We start from the raw sequence: 19,714 nt of genomic DNA on the forward strand, positions 1-19,714 counted from the left end.
AAAAAGTGACATGACCATTTTTCATACTTATGACCATTGTAGCATGGTCATGTAATCAAAATTCAGACACTTGGCAACTGACTCATATTTATGACGGGTGCAGCGTCCCAGGGTCATGTGATCACCTTTTGTGACCTTGTGGCAAGCAAAGTCAATGGGGAAGCCAAATTCACTTAACAACCGTTTTACTAATTTAACAACTGCAGTGATTCACTTAACAACTGTGGCAAGAAAGGTTGTAAAATGGAGCAAAATTCACTTAACAACTATCTTGCTTAGTAACAGAAATTTTGGGCTCAATTGTGGTCGTAAGCCAATGATTACCTGCATTTTTTGCCATTGAACAAGAAATATCTTTAGGGTACATTGATTATTTCAAAAAGTCCTTTGGAATGTAAAAGTAGGTTTACTTTTGCAAGAGTTTCATGTTAGAGAGAGAGAGAGAAAAAAACTTCTGGGAAAGAGTTAGGATTGCAAGCGTAAACCCATATTTTCCCAACTACTAATGCGCCACTGAACAGAAACTTCCATTTATCTACAACAACCCAATAAAAACTTCGGAATCAGGATCTGAAGGGGGAAAAAGGCATATCAAATGAAGAAACTGGACCTAAAATAATAGAGTTAACTTTGAAATCCAATGCAAAAAAAAATACATTGCCCATTGACATACATGGCAAGTAAAACTTATTTTCAGTTTCATATTATGGAGCAAAAAAGCTAACAACGTACTGTAAATATGAAAGGACCATTTAACTGTTTCACAGTACGTATGCCAGGCATCATCATATTGTCATATTACTCTTATGTTTGACAAAGGGAAATATTCTCTCTCTTATCAGCTTATTAGAAAGAATGTCTGATGGGTAAGAGAATACTAAAGTATTGTCTTCTCATCTAGATCCAGCAGCCTTTTCTGTTTATGCTCTTAATAAACTGCTTTAGTTAACATTTATCCAATTTAATGGCATTCATCCAATAATGTGGCATCGAAAATCTCTTCAATTGTATCAACAAAATGAAGATGGTTCCATTTATTCCAAAGTAATACATTTATATTCAGAATCAGATTTAAAGTCTAATTGTTTCCTGGAAATTCTTTCTGCTAAAGTTGCAGATTTTCATTTCTGCATGAACTGGGTTATACTTCCTCAGACCATTCACCCAAAAATGTTAATTAGTGCAATTGTCTTGTAAAATGTCCTTAAGTTAGATCTCCCACAAGGAATGTATTCGTATGTTAGAAGGTGAGAGGATCTCCATTTTCTCACATCTCAAAGACATGGCCGGTGTTGTTGAAGGGGTTGTTTCCAACCACAGACCACTTACTTGCAGGTAATTGTCTACCAGTTAGACCACAAGTGTGAAAATCTTCCCAGAGAATCTGGTTTCTGCATGCATACATGCATGTTCACTGGAGTAAATATTTGCCCTCTTATGCATAGCTTTTGAGGCAAGGTTACCCTGTGGTTTCCTTCCAGGTAAGTTTATGATGGGTACCCTTTTTATAATTTGTATGAGTAATCATAGAAATTATGAGTAATGCCCACACTATAACTAGTTCTGCTTCCTCAGGAATTTGACTATGAACACATTCCAATAAAATAAAATGCTTCTTTTAAGAGAGAAAAAAAATCAGTGTTTCAGGGTTGTAGGTAGGTCTTTGTTTTAGTCTAAAATATTCAGGAAAGATACGTTCCTATCAGTAAGAATTATACGTGTGAATCTAATACAGAAAATCTACACATGCTTTCTTAGAAGTAAGTCCTACCTACTGAAACCAGTCAGATTTACTTGTGGATAAGGTCCACATAAACTGATACATGTTCTCCATCCACAAAATAAAATGGGTCAGTTTGGAAAGAAAGGAAGAGGCTGAGCAAAGTGTCCTGCCATCGCCAACTGAAAACAAGGAAAGCATTACTATTCTTGCAAGAGAATAATTAGAGAAACAGCTGGTTTCTCCTGGTCCTTCTTTCCCAACCTCTGGATCTACGGATTGCTTTGGATATCAAATATTGCTGCAAGTTGAAAGGTCAAATGCCTAAAGTTAAAAGACACAAGGATTCATACTTCTGTAGAAGACATAGAGAATATAGGGTAACAGAGTTGGGAGGGACCTTGGAGGTCTTCTAGTCAAACCCCCTGCTCAAGCAGGAGACCTTATACCATTTCAGACAAATGACTATCCCAGGGGTCAGCAACCTCAAACAGTGAAAGAGCCACTCGGAACCGGTTCCCTCACAAAAGGAAAAACTGGGAGCCACAAAAAATATGTGCGCATGCGCGTACATGCGCACATGCGCAGAACAGGGTTTGACTGAAGAGTAGAGCCAAGGCGAGATATGCACCTACCCTGCATATTTGAATTGATTGGTTGAACTTTTTTAGTCCCACTTTTTTTTTTTTTTTGGACTGCACATGGCAGAGGACCAGGAGCTGCAGGAGACGGCTGAAAGAGTCGCATGCGGCTCCGGAGCCGCGGGTTGCAGACCTGTGGACTATCCAGTCTCTTTTTAAAAGCCTCCAGTGTTGGAGCACCCACAACTTCTGAAGGTAAGCCATTCCACTAGTTTATTGTTCTGTCAGGAAATTTCTCCTTGGTTCTAGGTTGCTTCTCTCCGTGATTAGTTTCCATCCGTTGCTTCTTGTCCTGCCTTCGGGTGCTTTGGAGAATAGGTTGCCCCCCCCTTCTTTGTGGCAGCCCCTCAAATACTGGAACACTGTAGACATACCCAATTCCTGCAACCATTCTTCATACACCTTAGACTCCAGCCCCACTAATCATCTTTGTTGCTCTTGTCTACGTTCTTTCCAGCATCTCTGGAAACTCTTTTCAGAGTCCCTTGTCTGCACTCTTTCCAGAGTCAAATAAAGTGAATTTATTATGGTAGCTTTCTATAATCTTCAAGCTAGGGAATAGCACCTGATGAATTTTGGCTGATTTGACAAAGCTAGCAAGATTGGATCTGGGTAGTATTTAGGTGAGTGTCAACTATCAACCTAAATTCTAAAGGATAGACTTGAAAGATAAAATAGTATCCTGGAAGAGGTACTGGCAGGTCATTTCTGTATTGTCCTCAGGAAAACAACCTGGGATGAAGTCTCCAGTAGCCAATATTGACTTGAAGAGAAACTATATGCTTATTTATGTTGTCAAATAACCTTGCCTTGCTGTGAAAATGTGCCTGGCTTTTGCTGACAGGAAAATGAAAGGATACAAGCTTTTCCAGTAAACGCACAGAAAGAAGAGTCTTTGGGTTGAAGCTGGAAAAAAAAAGTTAAGGGCCTTGATTATTAAGTATAGTTGCTAATTTTCAAATTTCAGAAAACCAAGCATGTGTGTGTGTGTGTGTGTGTAAAAATTATATAACTCCATGAGTTGAAAACCTAACTCGTCGGAATTCAGGAGCTTGTAGATCAAGGGTTGTTAAAAAAGCAGAATGACAAATCTTCGCTTATCAGCATGTCTACTGGATTTCTTCGGAGGCTCAGGAAGTGAAGCGAATCGGAGAAGAAAAGAGCGCCGATTCCGATCCAGCGTTTGAAGCCTGGAGGCTTCCTCTCTCTTACCGACTCCCGCTTCCCTGCGAGACCTTAATTCGCAGGTTCTGCGTTTTCGCTTTTCTTAGATGGACTTTCAGGTCACACACGGGATCGTCTGAATAGTATCGCGGGTCACGGCTAGGGACTTCCTCTCCTTTATTCGGAGGAGACGTGCGGATTAATGGCTTTTCTCTCCCCTCCCCGTTCCTCCCTCTATGTCAGGGGTCTTCAAACTTGGCCCTTTTATGACTTGTAGACTTCAACTCCCAGAATTCCTCAGCCAGACACCCTGGCTGAGGAATTCTGGGAGTTGAAGTCCACAAGTCATAAAAGGGCCAGGTTTGAAGACCCCTGCTCTACGTTTTTCTTTCCACAGCGTCTGAAGTACTGAGGTAGTATATATAGCACCTCGGAGGAGGGAGTTGGAAGCCAGGAGCCGTGAAGTTTTCAACGGCTTTTAGGCAAGGCCGAAGGGTACTCAGAGGGGTCGACCGACCAACCAATCAATCAATCAACCAACCAACCACCGGTGATGATGATGGTGGTGGTGGCGATTTCAAGAAGTCCAGGCTGAGAGGAAAACCAGCGGAGCCCCATCTCTGGGCAAAGGCAGAATTACGCGGGACGGGGAATAAATACCAGCGGCCGAGAGCAGGAAACGCCGCTTATGGTGCGAGGAGGAGGGGGCGTGGCAGGCCTGGGCGGAGCTGCCTTCTGGTGGGTGGGACCCCGCCAGTAGGTGAAGGTTAGGCTGTTTGCCTTTGATTTCTATTAGAAAAAAAAGGCAGCGTTGAGCCTCGCTTCCTCCCCAAAAGCGCCTCTCTTTTTTTTTTTGCAGCGAAGCGAAGGCGGCGGAGAGAGAGCGAGAGCGAGAGAGAAGAGCCGGGTTGGCTTTCATCGGGTTCCTTTGAAAAACGCGGCTGCTTTTCACCCACGGCGAGAGGATGAGGGTCAGCGCGATAGCGGGGCTGAGCGCCTTGGTCTTTTGCTTCCAAGCGGTCTTAGCGGTGAGTAGTAGTAGTAGTAGTAGTAGTAGCAAACCAGCCGCCGCCGCCGGGTGGGAGGAGAGGAAGCTTCTCCGCGGCGGCTCTGGGCGCCGAGCTTGCGTCCAGGAGGGAGCCGGCTGCACGTGGTCAGCTCCGAGAGGCAGGCTGGAGGAAAGGAAGAAAGCCGCTTCTTTCTTTCTTTCTTTCTCTCTCTCTCTCTCTCTCTCTCTCTCTCTCTCTCTCTCTCTCTTGAAGCGGGCGTGGAAAAAAGCCCGCTTGAGCTGGGGCTCTAACGCCTTCAGTAGAAGCGGGCCGGGGGGGTGGGGGGGCGAGGGAGAAGAGAGGACCCTTTCAGCCCCTCCCGCGTCTTCTTTCTCCTCCTCCTCCTCGCCCTTGCTGGCAAAGCAAGGTTCCCCGTGGGTGTTTGGGGGGGACACAGCGCAGGGGAAGTGATTTCTTGCCCCCCCTCCTCGTTCTTTTTTTCTTCTTTTTTGCCCCCCCTTTCAGCTCTTTACTGTTCCTGTCGTTCCCCCCCCCACTCCTCCTCCTCCTCCCCCCAATTCCTCAACAGGTTCTGAAGGACCAAAAAAAAAAAAGCTGCGGGTTTAGTCTATTGTGTGAGTCGGGGGAATGTGGCCGGCCGGAGCTGCCCCTGGAAAGCTTAATTCAAACCAGACCCAGGGAGCCTCATAACCTGACTGGAATTCTTCTCTCTTCAAAAGTCTCTCCCCTCCCTGTAACCAACCGGATATTTGCCTACTTCGGCGCGGCGGTGCGCCTTTTCTGCTGGCTCCTTTCTTTTCCTTTCCTTTCCTTTCCTTTCCTTTCCTTTCCTTTCCTTTCCTTTCCTTTCCTTTCCTTTCCTTTCCTTTTCCTTTTCCTTTTCCTTTTCCTTTTTCCTTTCCTTTCCTTTTCTCTTTTTAACTCTTCGTGGGAAGTTTTAAGTCGAGTTTAAGGATGTGGCGCGCCAGGTCCCGTTGCCTCGGTGGCCCCCTGCCCTCCTTCGCTAATCTCTGCTATGGTGCTCTCTGCTAAATTGTTGTTAGTTGCGAAGTCGTGTCCGACCCATCGCGACCCTATGGACAACGTTCCTCCAGGCTTTCCTGTCCTCTACCATCTTCTGGAGTCCATTTAAGCTCACGCCTACTGCTTCAGTGACCCCATCCAGCCACCTCATTCTCTGTTGTCCCCTTCTTCTCTTGCCCTCAACCTTTCCCACCATTAGGCTCTTCTCCAGTGAGTCCTTCCTTCTCATTAGGTGGCCAAAGTATTTGAGTTTTAGCTTCAGGATCTGACCTTCTAAAGAGCAGTCAGGGTTGATCTCCTCTAGGACTGACCGGTTTGATCGCCTTGCAGTCCAAGGGACTCGCAGGAGTCTTCTCCAGCACCATAAATGCTAAATACATTCGCAATTTAAAACAAAAAAACAAAACAAAACAAAACACCCAACCCTCTTGCAGTAGGCTAACCTGAAAGCTGCCGGTAGGGTAGGGTGACTTCTGTTTCACACGTTAGGAAATTTTGGTGTGGGAGGAGGGATTTTCCCGTAAGACATGAGGGCATTATAGATGCCTGCAAAGTACTGGTTTCAATTGGATGTCAGGGGTGGTGGTGGTGAGAAAAGTGATTTCTAGAAATCAGGTTAATATCAGGAGAGGCGCTAGTTTGCTATTCCCTCTTACACTACAGGACCTTCCCTGAGATACGTCATTTATTGAGATTGTAGCTTGGGCCATATATCATGTGGGTGTAATGAGCTGAAAACGGAGCAGTCATGAGAACTAACCACAGCGGATTAGGAGGGCTAGATAAATGAGTTGAGTTGCCTCTGATATTATCTCTTGGCAGGTAAAGCCATTGATCAATCTTTATTACGGTTGCAGACCAGCAAATAAAAGCATTAAAACAATAATATTAGTAAAAATAATAATAATAAAAATACCCTGAAATACTGAGTATCTGAAACACTCTTCAGATCATATAAATCTTAGGCAGGTAAAGCTTTTGGAAATTTGGATCATGAGGGTAGGGTGGAAAGAGTCTACCAAATATATGGATCTTAAAATTTGAATAAAGCACATTGTGGTTTATCAGGTCCAAATAACTAGCATTTATAAATGCCTGAAACAGCGAAACTGTTCAACACCCAGCCTTGAAGGCAGAAAACGCATAAATCTTCTGATACATTTTTTTTAGCCTGCTTTTTTGCTTGCATGGCAAGAATCTTTTGTCTCTTAAGCAGAAGTAGAGTTTCCTTTCTTCTCTAAGGCTGTTTAATGGAGTTTAACTACAGCTGTTAAAATGACAGTGAAAAACTGAAATGTGGCACTGAAGTTTCTGAAGATTACCTTTCCTCCCACTGACCTCATAATTCAGTGTAATGATTAACTTGACCCCCAAACAGTCTTATTACAAGGAGGACATTTCTACATTGGTGTGATTCAATGTATGAAATACTATATGATGTAATTATATTTTGTTTTTTTTATGTGATTAATAGGAAATAGGACTGTATGTGGATACCTGTACTCAAGCTGACCTCATTTCTGCTCTGTTTGTTCTTCAGGGCTGGGACAATTTTTTTTTGCTGTAATGCCTCCCTATTGCTAGCAAGAGACTACAAAATTACACCAGTTTAAAATCAAAAAGGGGATACTTTAGCTAGAATTTCTTGACTGATGAATTCAGTAAAGCTGGATGTGTAAAGTTCCCTAGCAAATCAAATGTGCTGTGTTAGTTAAAACTAATATAACAATACAATTTATTACTTTAATAAAAGTAAATTTGTTATTTATTAAAATTATTAAACCACTCCATGTACTTGCAATTTTAAAAGCTAACATTGGTCTACTTTGTGCTAGAGTGCATTCAGGATTTTAAAGCTATAATCTGAATTCTTTTTTTTTCTCTCTGAACCACCAGATGTCGTCACTGAATAAACTATGTGTGGCTTATCTGATTCCTACTCCCAGGGACTCAGCCTTAATAAATTGCTTAAATAAATAAATAATTACTCTTATTTGAGTCTAATAGCTCATCATAACTCCCATTATAATATGAATCTTTCTTGTTGAAGGATTAATCAGCTACAAACAATACAACAGCCTGCAACTGACTCTTCTTGCTAAGTCTATGGAAGGACCACCCAATCTATTTATTACTGGCGCTTTAACTCAGTAGCCAAACCTATCTAGTTCTGTATGCAGCTCTACCCATCTTGTTATTGATTGCTGGCTGTTATGCAGACTGTGGCTCTGCAGTTCCATTATCAAGCAGGGGTAAAGCAAATACTACAGACTATTTTTAAAAGTAAAAATGGGCTTCAGATGGAACATGTATGGGAGGAAGTTGAGTAGTCACAATTGATGTGGAAACTTTTGAGGTACATAAATGTGACTAGCTTTTTTTTGCTTCTCAATGTTTACAGGCAGGAAAGAGGTGGGTAAAGGAAAAGGGTGGAGGCAAGAAATAATGGTGGTCCTTTGTGAACAGATTGTTGGAGCTGATTCTTCCAGGTAGAGAGTTTGGAGTAGTAGAAAAGATTGTTCGCTCATTTATATTTTTATTTATTTTTTTATTTTAATCCCATTTATATCCCGCCCTTCTCCGAAGACTCAGGGCGGCTTACAATTTAAGCACAAACCAATGTGCTTAGCAGTAGCCTTCATTCTATGTATATGCCTGCTTATTAGGGCTTTCACACACACCCCAGCGGCATTATTACAAAGTCAGCTTAATTGCCCCCAACAATCTGGGTCCTCATTTTACCTACCTCGGAAGGATGGAAGGCTGAGTCAACCTTGAGCCTGGTGGGATATAAAAGATAATAGCTATAGCACAGGGGTGTCAAACTGCTGGCCCACGGGCCGGATGTCTCACACCAAAACCGTGCCCAACCCATTGCCGACAATGGGAAAAAAGTCACGATACATCGCAACATGTCATGTGACGTGAGTTTGACACCCGTGCTATAGCACTTAGACTTATATACCACTTCACAGTGCTTTACAGCCCTCTAAGTGGTTTACAGAATCAGCTTATTGCCCCCAACAATCTGGGTCCTCATTTTAATGACCTCGGAAGGGTGGAAGGCTGAGTCAACCTGGAGCTGGTCAGAATCGAACTCCTGGCTGTGGGCAGAATTAGCCTGCAATACTGTATTCTAACCACTATGCCATCACCGCTCTTAGATATCTTATGTATACCTTAAACCTGTAAAGATAGAAAGAGCAACTACAATATTTCTTGTAACTTCTAAGCATGGGTAGTAGACAACTGAGAGATAGGTAAATGGCTAAACTAAAGATTATCTCAGATTTTTTCCAAGATACTGTGATTAGAGAAACTGATTGAATTTTCAGTGTAATTATAAGACTAACTTAAGAGAAAGGTATTAGAAATTCAATTCATGTTGGATTTCTAGTACACTAGTAAGTATAAGATAAGTTTTTTTAAAAAAATACACATTTCAAAATAATTTCATCTGTTACTTAAAAGCTTACAGCTACACTTGACTTGCTTTTAAAGTCTCTCCTCAATAAGCTGTCCTGTTTCCTCTGTGATAAGACTGAAACCTTTTATCAAGGAAGAGTGTTCTGTGGAAAATTTGGATTAAAAAGAAGCTTCTTAAAGATTTGTGCTGAAAGTAGCTTTTTTTGGCTTTGCAACTGGAGAGACGGTTAACTGTACAAGTAACTGAATGACTTAAATATAGTTGAACTAGTTGTTAATTAGTTCAGACTTTAATTGGCCAATAAATGTGTTACATTCATTTATATAGGGTGGAAATACTGTAATCAAATTCATGACTTGTCTTAAAACAGAATTAAGTACAATAGAATAGAATTCTGGACTTTGATCTAACTATGAATTTGAACTTTATATAATTTTCCTGTTAGGCCATTTATGCAATGCAGTATATTACTTTAAAAGCTGTTGGTCTGTGTTTCAGATCTTTCTATATGAGGCTCTTCATTTAAAGCATTGAAAAACTAATTTTTTTCAATGCTTTAAAAGTGTCAGCAAAGATCATAGAGATATTGTTCTGTAAGTAATTTGAAAATGATGTGATAACTGCCAGATATCAGGATGGCAGGTTAAGAACAAATCTTGCAAACAAATCTTACTTTGGGTAAGAAAAGTTGTCTGAAGGTTGAATCATTACAGCAGGACTAATTTTTAGTTTGAGAGACGTTTCACTGTCAAAGCAAGGCAGTTACGCAGAGACTTGTTGGGATGTACCAGCTCCTGCCACATACTGTTGAATCATTGCAACTGGACACTTTGGGGAGAAGGTTGGTGTGGCAGGAGATGGTACATCTGAATGACTCTCTGCTTAATTGCCTTGCTCTGACTGAGGAAGCTGCCTGGATGGGCAGTGAAATGTCTCTCAAACTAAAAATTAGTCTAGTTGCAATGATTGAGAATTCATCCACAATAAGAAAAGTTATTTAGCAGATTGTGGGAATGCTGTAAATGTAGTTAGTATGTCTTGATTTCCGGAAAACAATTGAGAAAGTATTCCATAATATTCTAATTGGAAAGCTGCTTATGTATGGGCATGATAACTAAGTGGATGTACAACTCACCTGAAAACTGCACTCAAATAAGGTATTGAATGAAATGCAACTCACTGGTATGGCCTGTACTCTTCAAATTTTCATTAATAATTATTATCATGCTTACTTAGTTGAAATTGATTAAGATTTTCTGAGAATGTCGATGTTATTTTTGCAATTGTACTGCACAGCAGGAATCTATGGCAACTTGCAACTTAGAGGTTCAGCTAGGAAGAAAAATTAGAGATTTCTAGTGGTTTCTGACTAGTGTTAAGTGCAGTACCTGATCAGTCAAATATTACTACAAAATTCCAGTAGAAAAGCATTGCCAGGAATTGTAATGACTTGCATGTCATGATGTTACAAATCTCAACTCTGTTAAGCAGGAGGGCCTCCATACAGATTCATTTTATATACTAATTATATGCTTTTTTAGGCAAGCAAGCCATTTGGGATGTCATTCATACTAGATTAGTCACTACAGGTGCAAATTGTTGAAATGTCCTTGAAGACCATTAGGAAGCTAGAGCTCCTCCAGAATAAAATGGCCTGGGAAGTTACAAGCGTGGCATAGTATGCAGTTAATTGAAGGATTGTGTCCCATAACATCTGCCTGTCCTGTGCAATCTGACAGAACTGTCATTTGTTGGGTCCCAGGAAGCTCATCTTTTCTGTCTCTATTCTTACTCCGTGGAACTCTGAAATTTGCATGGTCTCCACCTAGCCTCATTTAAAAAGGTCCTCAAATCCTGATTCATCTCCCAGCGCTTGAGCTAATATGGGTCCTTAGGAGTGTTCTTTGCCATTGTTGAGGGTATACTGCTTCTTCTCGATAACTTATACTTGTTTATTAATTGCTGCTTTATTTTCTTTCAGTTCTGAATCTTGTTGTCCAGAGTCATTTTGAAGCGTTAAGTCTTACAAATCAATTAGCTTAAATTAACAGACTCATATTACACCTACTAACCTGGTCTTGCCCCCGGGCCTTGGAGTGGATTGGGTATTGGACCTTTACGAGAAACACCTTTTCTAACATGCTACATTATTTAATTCTTTCCAAGTCCGCATTTATTTCCTTTAATGGGTGTTGCTTAATTTGTTTCTCATGTTATATACCTGATTATATATACAATCATTTTCATTATAAAGTCAGACAGCCTTACAGATCTGATTGATAAACAAATAGCTGTTCACATAGGTAAAACTTCATTTATAACTCTTAGGAAATATTTTAAATCAACTTCTGGAAGATTGGGGGTTTTATTTATTAGAGCGGATTTCATATTAATTAGAGGGTTAAAGGGAGAAGTTGAGATAAGGGGAATTTTGGTCATTAGATTAAAAATATTTGGAAATAAGGATTTTATCTGTTTAATGTTTAAAAATTAGACCTAAAAATTAATTATTATGAATTTTTCTTCTCTATTTTGCCATAATCTTGTAATTTTCAGTGATAACATAATAGAAATTGAAGTAGAACATATATCACATTCTGTGTTATATGATTGTTGAGAAATGTAAAAGTACACTTTGAAATACAATTTTAAAAAGAAAAAAGCGTACTAGCTTCAGTCATCAGAGTGATGTTTCCATTTTTATAGACTCTAAGAATGATGACTGTTTTAATAGTTGATATCTTAGCTGGCAAAGGTCAATACAAGGACAGAAAAAAAGCATAGGAAAAAAAATTGAGGGGAAAAAACCCCCACGAAGTAGATATAAATTGTAGAAGTGTATTGCCTTTGCTTACAATAAATGACAAAGGGGAAATCTGAACAGGAACAGGAACAGAGTTGACTATGAGTATGGAAAGAGTAAAGAATTAAAAATGATGCCAAATATAGATGAGGGCAGGAAGCAAAAGTATTCCCATTTTAGTTGGGAATAGATGCATATAAAGCCAGATATTCCTACATCTGGATACAAATCCTGAGATGCAAGGAATGGTAGTGTTAGCAATACTCTTATAATTTCATTATTATCCTTGAGTAATCTACAGTTAGATTCACAGTCTAAGACTGATGGAAACTTAATAATTCAAATCCTATCCAAGGATCTAAGTATCATTATGGTAGTATCTAAGAATGTAGTCCATTCCAAGCAGGGTATTTTTTAGGGTGTTCAGGTCTAATAAATTCAGTATTTTCAGATACTGAGGAAATCCTTTGTTATTATTCAGTCTTATACCAGAGCTGGCAATGTTAGCATTGCTTGATGCAGATGGAAGCAAATATTACTATCAGTAGTTTTAAGGGGGGGGGAATGTTAACAGTTGGAGCAAAGAGAGTATCATTATAGAACTTTATAATATCAAGATGTTCTTATTTGTATCTGATGTTTATTTGGAGTTTCTAACAAGTGTAGTTTCTTCAACTAATAGCAATAACAGACTTATATATCGCTTCATAGTGCTTTACAGCCCTGTCTAAGCTGTTTACAGAGTCAACATAATGGAGAACTTTAGGTTTTTAGAGTAACGAAAGAGGAGGATAAAGTGCCAAGAAGCTCTTAACAGATGGAATGTTAACTTTATATGTGTCTAAAAATTGGCCAGTGACTAATGTTAACAAATAATTTGATAATACCAGTTCCCCCTAAGAGTCAGTTCCATGATTCAGGCTGTTGGGATTGCTTGGCATTCTGGCCTCGCCTGATCTAGTTTGGCACAATATCAGCCTAAGTTGGTACTGGGTGATTTAAGCAATGGCTGGCAGGCAGGCAGTACTGCCATACGTACTTCTTTTGTGGCCTACTGAAATTTGAGACCTAAGTGTCTTCCATGCGTATCTAAGAAATCTGAGGTAATGTATATTGAGGCTTCTAACAGTTCAGTAGGAGATGACAAGCTGATGAAAGACGTGTATAATACGTTTATTTACTAGTAGACAGAAATGACTGTGAAGACCTGTTTGTTGCATTTTACATCTGTCCTTGATGTGTGGTTCTTCATGCATGTCTGTAATCTTTTGGGTCATGTGCTAATCGACAGTATCTTTTTCTGGAGGAGGAGGTAAATGGTAACCCATGCTTATTTGTTTTATCTGAGAATATTATTAAAGAAGAAAAACCACATTATTTCTTGTCTGCTATCTGGGATTCAACTACTGATCACGATAATCATATTTTCCATCTGTAAATGCACATTTTCTGATGCACTGTCTGGGTCTTCTAGTTATGTTTGGGAAAAGCTGCTTTATGGCATAGGGAAATTCTCTGTTTAAATAGACTTCACCTAGATCAGGCATGTCAAACTCGCGACGTCACGTGACGTCGTGCTACGTATCGGAACTTTTTCCCATTGCCGAAAATGGGATGGGCGCGGTTTCTCCGTGACGCTTCGGCCCGCGGGCCAGCAGTTTGACACCCCTGACCTAGATGCTTTGTATCTTTGTAATCTTGTACCTATTCCAGGCACTTTGGGATGGACAAAACCGCTTCATCAGCTGTCCTGAAGGTCATTTTAATTATACTGCCATAAAAATTGGATTGTGTAGGCAGATTGACGTTTGGCTAGCTTCACCTGTGTTCCTTACTTATTAAATGATATAGGCAGATTCTTACACTTATGTTTTGAGTTGGCTTCCTTCTCTGTGGAGAATGAAGTATTAATATTCAGGTCTTTACATGATTGAAGTCTTTATGTGACAGTGGATACACTGGGCTGTACATTGCTACAAGCCAAAGTCAAGCACAGGTTCCTTAGATTTCCAGCCAGTTCAAAGAGGAAAACCCATTTCATGGAGTAAATGATTTTCTCTCTCCCTTTCCCCCTTCCCATGTGCTCTTTCAGTTTCAAATGCTAAATGGGAATTTTGATTAAAATGTAGACATGTGGAAATCTCAGCCTGTGAAGGAAATAAATGATTGGAAGGAAGAAATACTTATTGGAAATAACCGCCTGGTATTCAAGGGTTACCAGTTCAGTTTTTAAAAGGCGGCTTTATAATTATTCCAAGAGGAAGACTATGGACATTGTACTGTAACTGAAGCAAGAAAGATGGTTAACTTAGAAGAGTCAAATAATATTGAGTCTTTGAGCAAACAATAGTACAAAGTGACTATTTATGTGTGGGTGATGCCATACATTAACAACTATAATTTATGTGAGCCTGATTAAACAAGTTGTGAAAAATAGGGTGTTTTATTCAGGTGCTACATGAGAAATTGACACTGCTGGCACTGTGTAAGCCGCAAAGGAATATGTTTCTGCTGATTTCCTTGTTGTATTCTGGCACTTGATTTAAGGCACAAACTAATTGTACTACAGATAGTTCTCGACTTAATTGGGACTGAAATTTCCATTGCTGAGAGACGCAGTTTTTAAGAGGCTGATGTGACTGCAAGATTTCACCATCTTTTTTGCCATGGTTATTAAGTGAATCATGCAATCATTAAGCAAATCCTTTCCCCCATTGACTTTGCTTATCAGAAGCCAACTGGAAACACCACACAAATGATGATTATGTGACCTCAGGATGCTGCAATCATTGTAAATACATGCCTGTTGCCAGACACCTGAATCATGATCAGGTGACCTTAGGGATGCTGCAACAGTTGTAAGTACAAGCAGTAGTCATAAGTCTCCTTTTTCTGCACTCTTATAAATTTGGTTTTAAGTCAAGGACTACCTGCAGTATGTACTGTATGCTAAATAATGAATACAGTTTAATCCTATGGTCTGTTGCAGCAAACTATTTGCAAGCTGTCATATTCTCCTACTCATAAAAAGCGTATGCTGCTTACCCAGAACATATTTATTTATCTGGGAATAAATGCAGTTGAAATCAGTGGAACTAGCTTTTGAGAATAACTTGCAGTGTTTCATAAAAATATAGGAGAGAGGTGTCTTAAGGAATGAAAATGACTGTTTCAAAGCCATATTTAACTGATATTTTCTTATAAGGCCTCTTATTAGGGTGAAGCTTTGAACTGACAATTATATTCTTTAAAAACTCTCTTCCTAGCCTTCTCTTTTTCATCCCAAAAGACGTTTATTTACTAGATGAAAAAGTGTGTTTATTGTTGTACAACTCTTGATCACTACCATTTCTCCTTTCTTCACAATAAATGTACTGTATATATTGCTCAATAAATGTTACTCAATAAACATTGTGTTCTTATTATCCTTTGACAATATCTACCAAGTTTAGATTATGTGTGATTGGCATCCAGTTAAGGTTCATAACTTAGCACTGACTATAGATTAGGGGGATGCTATAAATCAGTCTTAAATTTTGGTATTGCAAATGTGCTGCTTGTAAGAATGCTAGTCTTTAAAGAACAATGTCTAATGTGGCTTGGGGTATGATAATTAGAGGACTGGAGAGGGAGATCCTCCAAAGAGGCATTACTCCTTGCCCAGTTCAAACAGTGGAACACAATTGCTGAGAGTGTTGTGGGCTTCAGAAGATTGCCTTGGACCTTTTCTATCAACAAAACGAATCTTATATGTTGCTCACAATTTAACTTTGAGACCTCTGTATAAGGTTTCTTCTCTGTATAAGGTTCCTTCTACCAAGAAACCACTAGTATATAATTGACAAGGCACATGATAATGTATTATTTTGTGGGCAGTTGCAGATTTGCTGTGTGAAAGAGCTTCTGTTCTACCCAGTCTCCAATTTAATTGAAACAATGCTAGTCAAGCATTCAGTATGGTTTTCTGTTGAATTAATAGTAAGAATTCTAAAGAGGTTTTTTGTTGTTTAAAGATAGTCTATAACTATTGAAATAAAAAATATAGGTTTTTCAAGATGTGAGCTTTACTTTAGAGAACGAGAGTAAGTTTGTTCTCTGTTCATCACTATTCACTTTATATGCTTTATAATTAGTACAAAACATACAATATACACTTATTATACCTGCAATTAGTGCAGGTTCGAGTCCCACCAGGCTCAAGGTTGACTCAGCCTTCCATCCTTCCGAGGTAGGTAAAATGAGGACCCAGATTGTTGGGGGCAATTAAGCTGACTTTGTAATGATGCCGCTTGGGGGAGGTGTGAAAGCCCTAATAAGCAGGCATATACATAGAATGAAGGCTACTACTAAGCTTGTAAGCCGCCCTGAGTCTTCGGAGAAGGGCGGGATATAAATGGAATTAAAAAATAATAATAATAATAAAGCTTTTATTTTTTTAATGTTGGAGGTGGTTAAGGCAAGAGGAATTAGGAATTCCAGACACAACCACAACAAAAGGCTCAGCTAAACATTAAGGCAATTGAAGCCACAGATAGTGCCGTAATAATGGAAGAGGAAAACTGGAAGTAAATAAAATATTTTAAATGTGCTTCTAAACTTTAGTTAGTAAATTTCCAAATGAATCCTAAACAATACAGGTATCCTCAACTTACAATCATTTACTTAAGTGACCATTCAAAGTTACAACAGCACTGAAAAAAGTGACTTATGACCATTTTTCACATGATCATTGCAGCATCCCCATGGTCCTGTAATATAAATTCTGACAGGAACTGGCTATTATGTGTCCCATGTAATCACTTTTTGTGACCTTCTAGCAAACAAAGTCAATGGAGAAGGCAGGTTCACTTACCAACCATGTAACTAACTTAACAACTGCAGTGATTCACTTAACAAATGTGACAAGAACAGTTGTAAAAGGGGGCAAAACTCACTTAACAATTGTCTTGTTTAGCAGTGGAAAGTTTGGGCTCAATTGTGGTCGTAAGTCGAGGACTACCTGAATATTTTATTCACTTTGAGGATACTGCCAGTATGTAGGTAAAATCTCCATGGAGAATAATGAATTCAAAGAGTTTTTCTTTCTTTATTCGTAAAAATAACATTCATTACACCTGAATGGTGCAATGATTTTATGGTTTAATTTCATAAGGCTTTCACTGGATTTGATGAATTGCTCTGTACTGGATTTGAGATGAGACCATATACCAATATTTCTTACCATGTAATCTGAGAGCAAAGTGGAACTTGATGAAAAATGCTGCATCCATTTTTGGTTACCACAATACAGAAAAGTTGATGGGACCTTAAAGTGTGCAGAGAAGAATATCAAAGATGATAAAGGGTCTTGAGGCTAAATCATATGATAAGAGGGTTGATAGAGGGAGGGAGGTATGTCTAGCCCAGTGATGGCGAACCTTTTAGAGACCGAGTGCCAAAACCGCAACCCAAAACCCACTTATTTATCGCAAAGTGCCAGGGCCACATCAGCATTGTGGTGCCCTGGGGGGGGGAGGGGCAGGGAAGTGTCTCTGAGTGCCACCTCTGGCACGGAAAAACCAGGGGTGCAAAAATGGGCCACCATGCTGTAAGGTGCAAAAATGGCCACCGCCACACCACGGGGTGCAGATACAAGGTGCTGCACCACACAAGAACAGGGCAGGGCTAGTGAGTATCACGCAGGTACTAGCCCCGCCCCATTTGCAGCTCCTCCCTTCCAGTCCACCAATCGACAATGATTGGTGGCCTCTGCTCTACCATCTCTACTCGAGCTTGCTAGTCGGCTACTTCGCCTCCTTTGTGCTGGATGGGGCTCCTGTTCCGGGCGGCGGCAGCCGCCTGATGGACCTGCTGCTAACGGCGGTGGCACACGTGCCAACAGAGAGGGCTCTGAGTGCCACCTCTGGCACGCGTGCCATAGGTTCGCCACCACTGGTCTAGCCTATCAAACAGAACATTATAGATGTCTTCCAGTACTTGAGGAGCTGTCACAGAGAAGAGGGGTTGACTTACCTAGGGCACCAGAGGTACAAGAAGTAATGGGTGGAAGCTTGTTAGAGAGAGATCCAATCTAAAAGCAAGTTGTTTTCTGACAGAGCAATTAATTGGAATAGTTTGTCTCCTGGGGTTGTGGGTGCTCCGTCATTGGTGGCTTTCAAAAATAGGCTGGACAACCATTTGCCTGGGATGGTATAAGGCTCCGGCCTTGAGCAGTAGTTGGACTAGAAGACCTCGTGAGGTCACTTCCAGCCCTTTGATACTATGATTATATAGTGCTGCAAGAGTGGAAGAAAAGATTTTTTTTGTATTTAACATTTCTTCAATGCCTCATTCTGCTGAAGTGGAAGCAAGAAGATGAAGTCTACAATACCATGGTGATGGTTAGCCTAGTTTTTTTCTCAAGCATTGAGTAAGGGTGGTAGTTGAGCCTATCTGTGATGGTTGTTATCATTATTAAATGATAACAATGATAGTGTCTTGTTTTTCCCATTGTTTTATTGTGTTGGAATTGTACTTTTTGGGGTTTTATCCTATGTTAGTCCCTAGAGCTTCAATTTTTGAATTGGGCAGCCAAATAGCTATTTTTTAAAAATCTTGTAATGAATATCAACTGTAGCTGTTGCACATTGGTTGGACTTACACACGTTTATATACTGCTGTAGTTAATATCAATTAAATTATGTTCTGTTCATCAATTTTATATACTGTTGGCTTTAACTAGTTCTCATTGGCTTGTAGTCACAAAGTCGAAATAATAAGAGTACAGTAAAATTACAGCAAGTTCTTGACTTTATAACCATTTGCTTAACGACCATTTGAGGTAACAACAGTGCTGGAAGAAATGACTGTCAGCCAGTCCTGACACAATTGTTACAACATCCCTATGGTCATGTGATTGTGCTCGGCACTTGACTTGCAGTTACAACAGTTGCAGCATCCTCTGGATACAAGAATCACCATTTGTGACTTTCCCAGCTGGCTTCCCACAGGCAATGGGGAAAGCTAGACTGAACGACTGTGGCCAAAAATTTTTCATAAAATCAGATGCAAATGTGTGATGACTTACTTGATCACAATGCTAAATGACAAATTTTCCATTGACCAATTAAGATCGTGAGTCAGTGGCTACCTGTATGACATGCAGTATAAGAAAAAATCGTGGTATTGTACAACTGCCTAAACTGTCAGACTCCAAATCCCTGTAAAAGAGGTCTGTTGCCAAACTCTTCCTGAACAATGTCTGTGTGCACTCAACCCAAACCTCCAGATCTTGTTTTGTAATGTTGGGGGCAGGGAGGCAGACCTGTCATCTTAATGACAAGTACCTCAAGCTTCTCCAGGTGGTATGAGTGCTCAGAAGACTTGTGTTCCACCTGAAGGAGACACGCCTGAAAAAGTACCCTGCTAAGCCCAGGAGAGCTTTAAGATGAGAGTGTTCTGAATTGCACTTGGAAGCCTCTTGGCTGTCGATGCAGTACTCACAACTTGTGTTATTTGGCTCTAATGGATCTCACTTACCTGCCCAACTTGGTAGATATTTCTCATCATCGACTTTACATCTCAGGGTAGGGCAGATTTTGAGAAAGGCACAACATAATTTTAATACAGAATGAGGTTTATTCCTCTTTTTATTCTTGGCTTATATTCTCAAAAGCAATTGAAGACATCGATGAGATCAGAATTGTTTTTTGCAGATGACAGTCCCATAGGATTTATCAATAATCCTTGTGAAAATTGGCTACCTTTAATTGCAAACCTTGACAGTGGCTCATGGAAACAGCGGGAAGTCCTCTAGGAAGACTGTGCCAAAGCAAGAAGCTGATTAGACTGTTCAAGATCTTACAGCTCAGCCGCACTGAGCTCGGATCAACGGCATCAGAAGATAACCTTCATAGTTCAATATACTTGCAGAGCTGGAAGATCCCT

At 40.1% G+C, this 19,714-nt stretch overlaps 1 protein-coding gene across 1 annotated transcript in view; it reads left to right on the top strand.

Moving 5' to 3' along the window:
• Positions 1-4,341: 4,341 nt before the first annotated feature.
• Positions 4,342-19,714, top strand: part of SDC1 (syndecan 1) — a 32,949-nt gene continuing 17,576 nt past the window's right edge. Inside the window, exon 1 of the mRNA XM_081312831.1 lies at positions 4,342-4,553. Coding sequence (XP_081168957.1) covers positions 4,491-4,553 — 63 coding nt within the window. The 5' untranslated portion in view covers positions 4,342-4,490. The remainder of the gene's footprint in view (positions 4,554-19,714) is intronic.

Source organism: Vipera berus, assembly GCF_964194415.1.
Source record: "Vipera berus genome assembly, chromosome: 1".
NCBI classification, from domain to species: Eukaryota; Metazoa; Chordata; class Lepidosauria; order Squamata; family Viperidae; genus Vipera; species Vipera berus.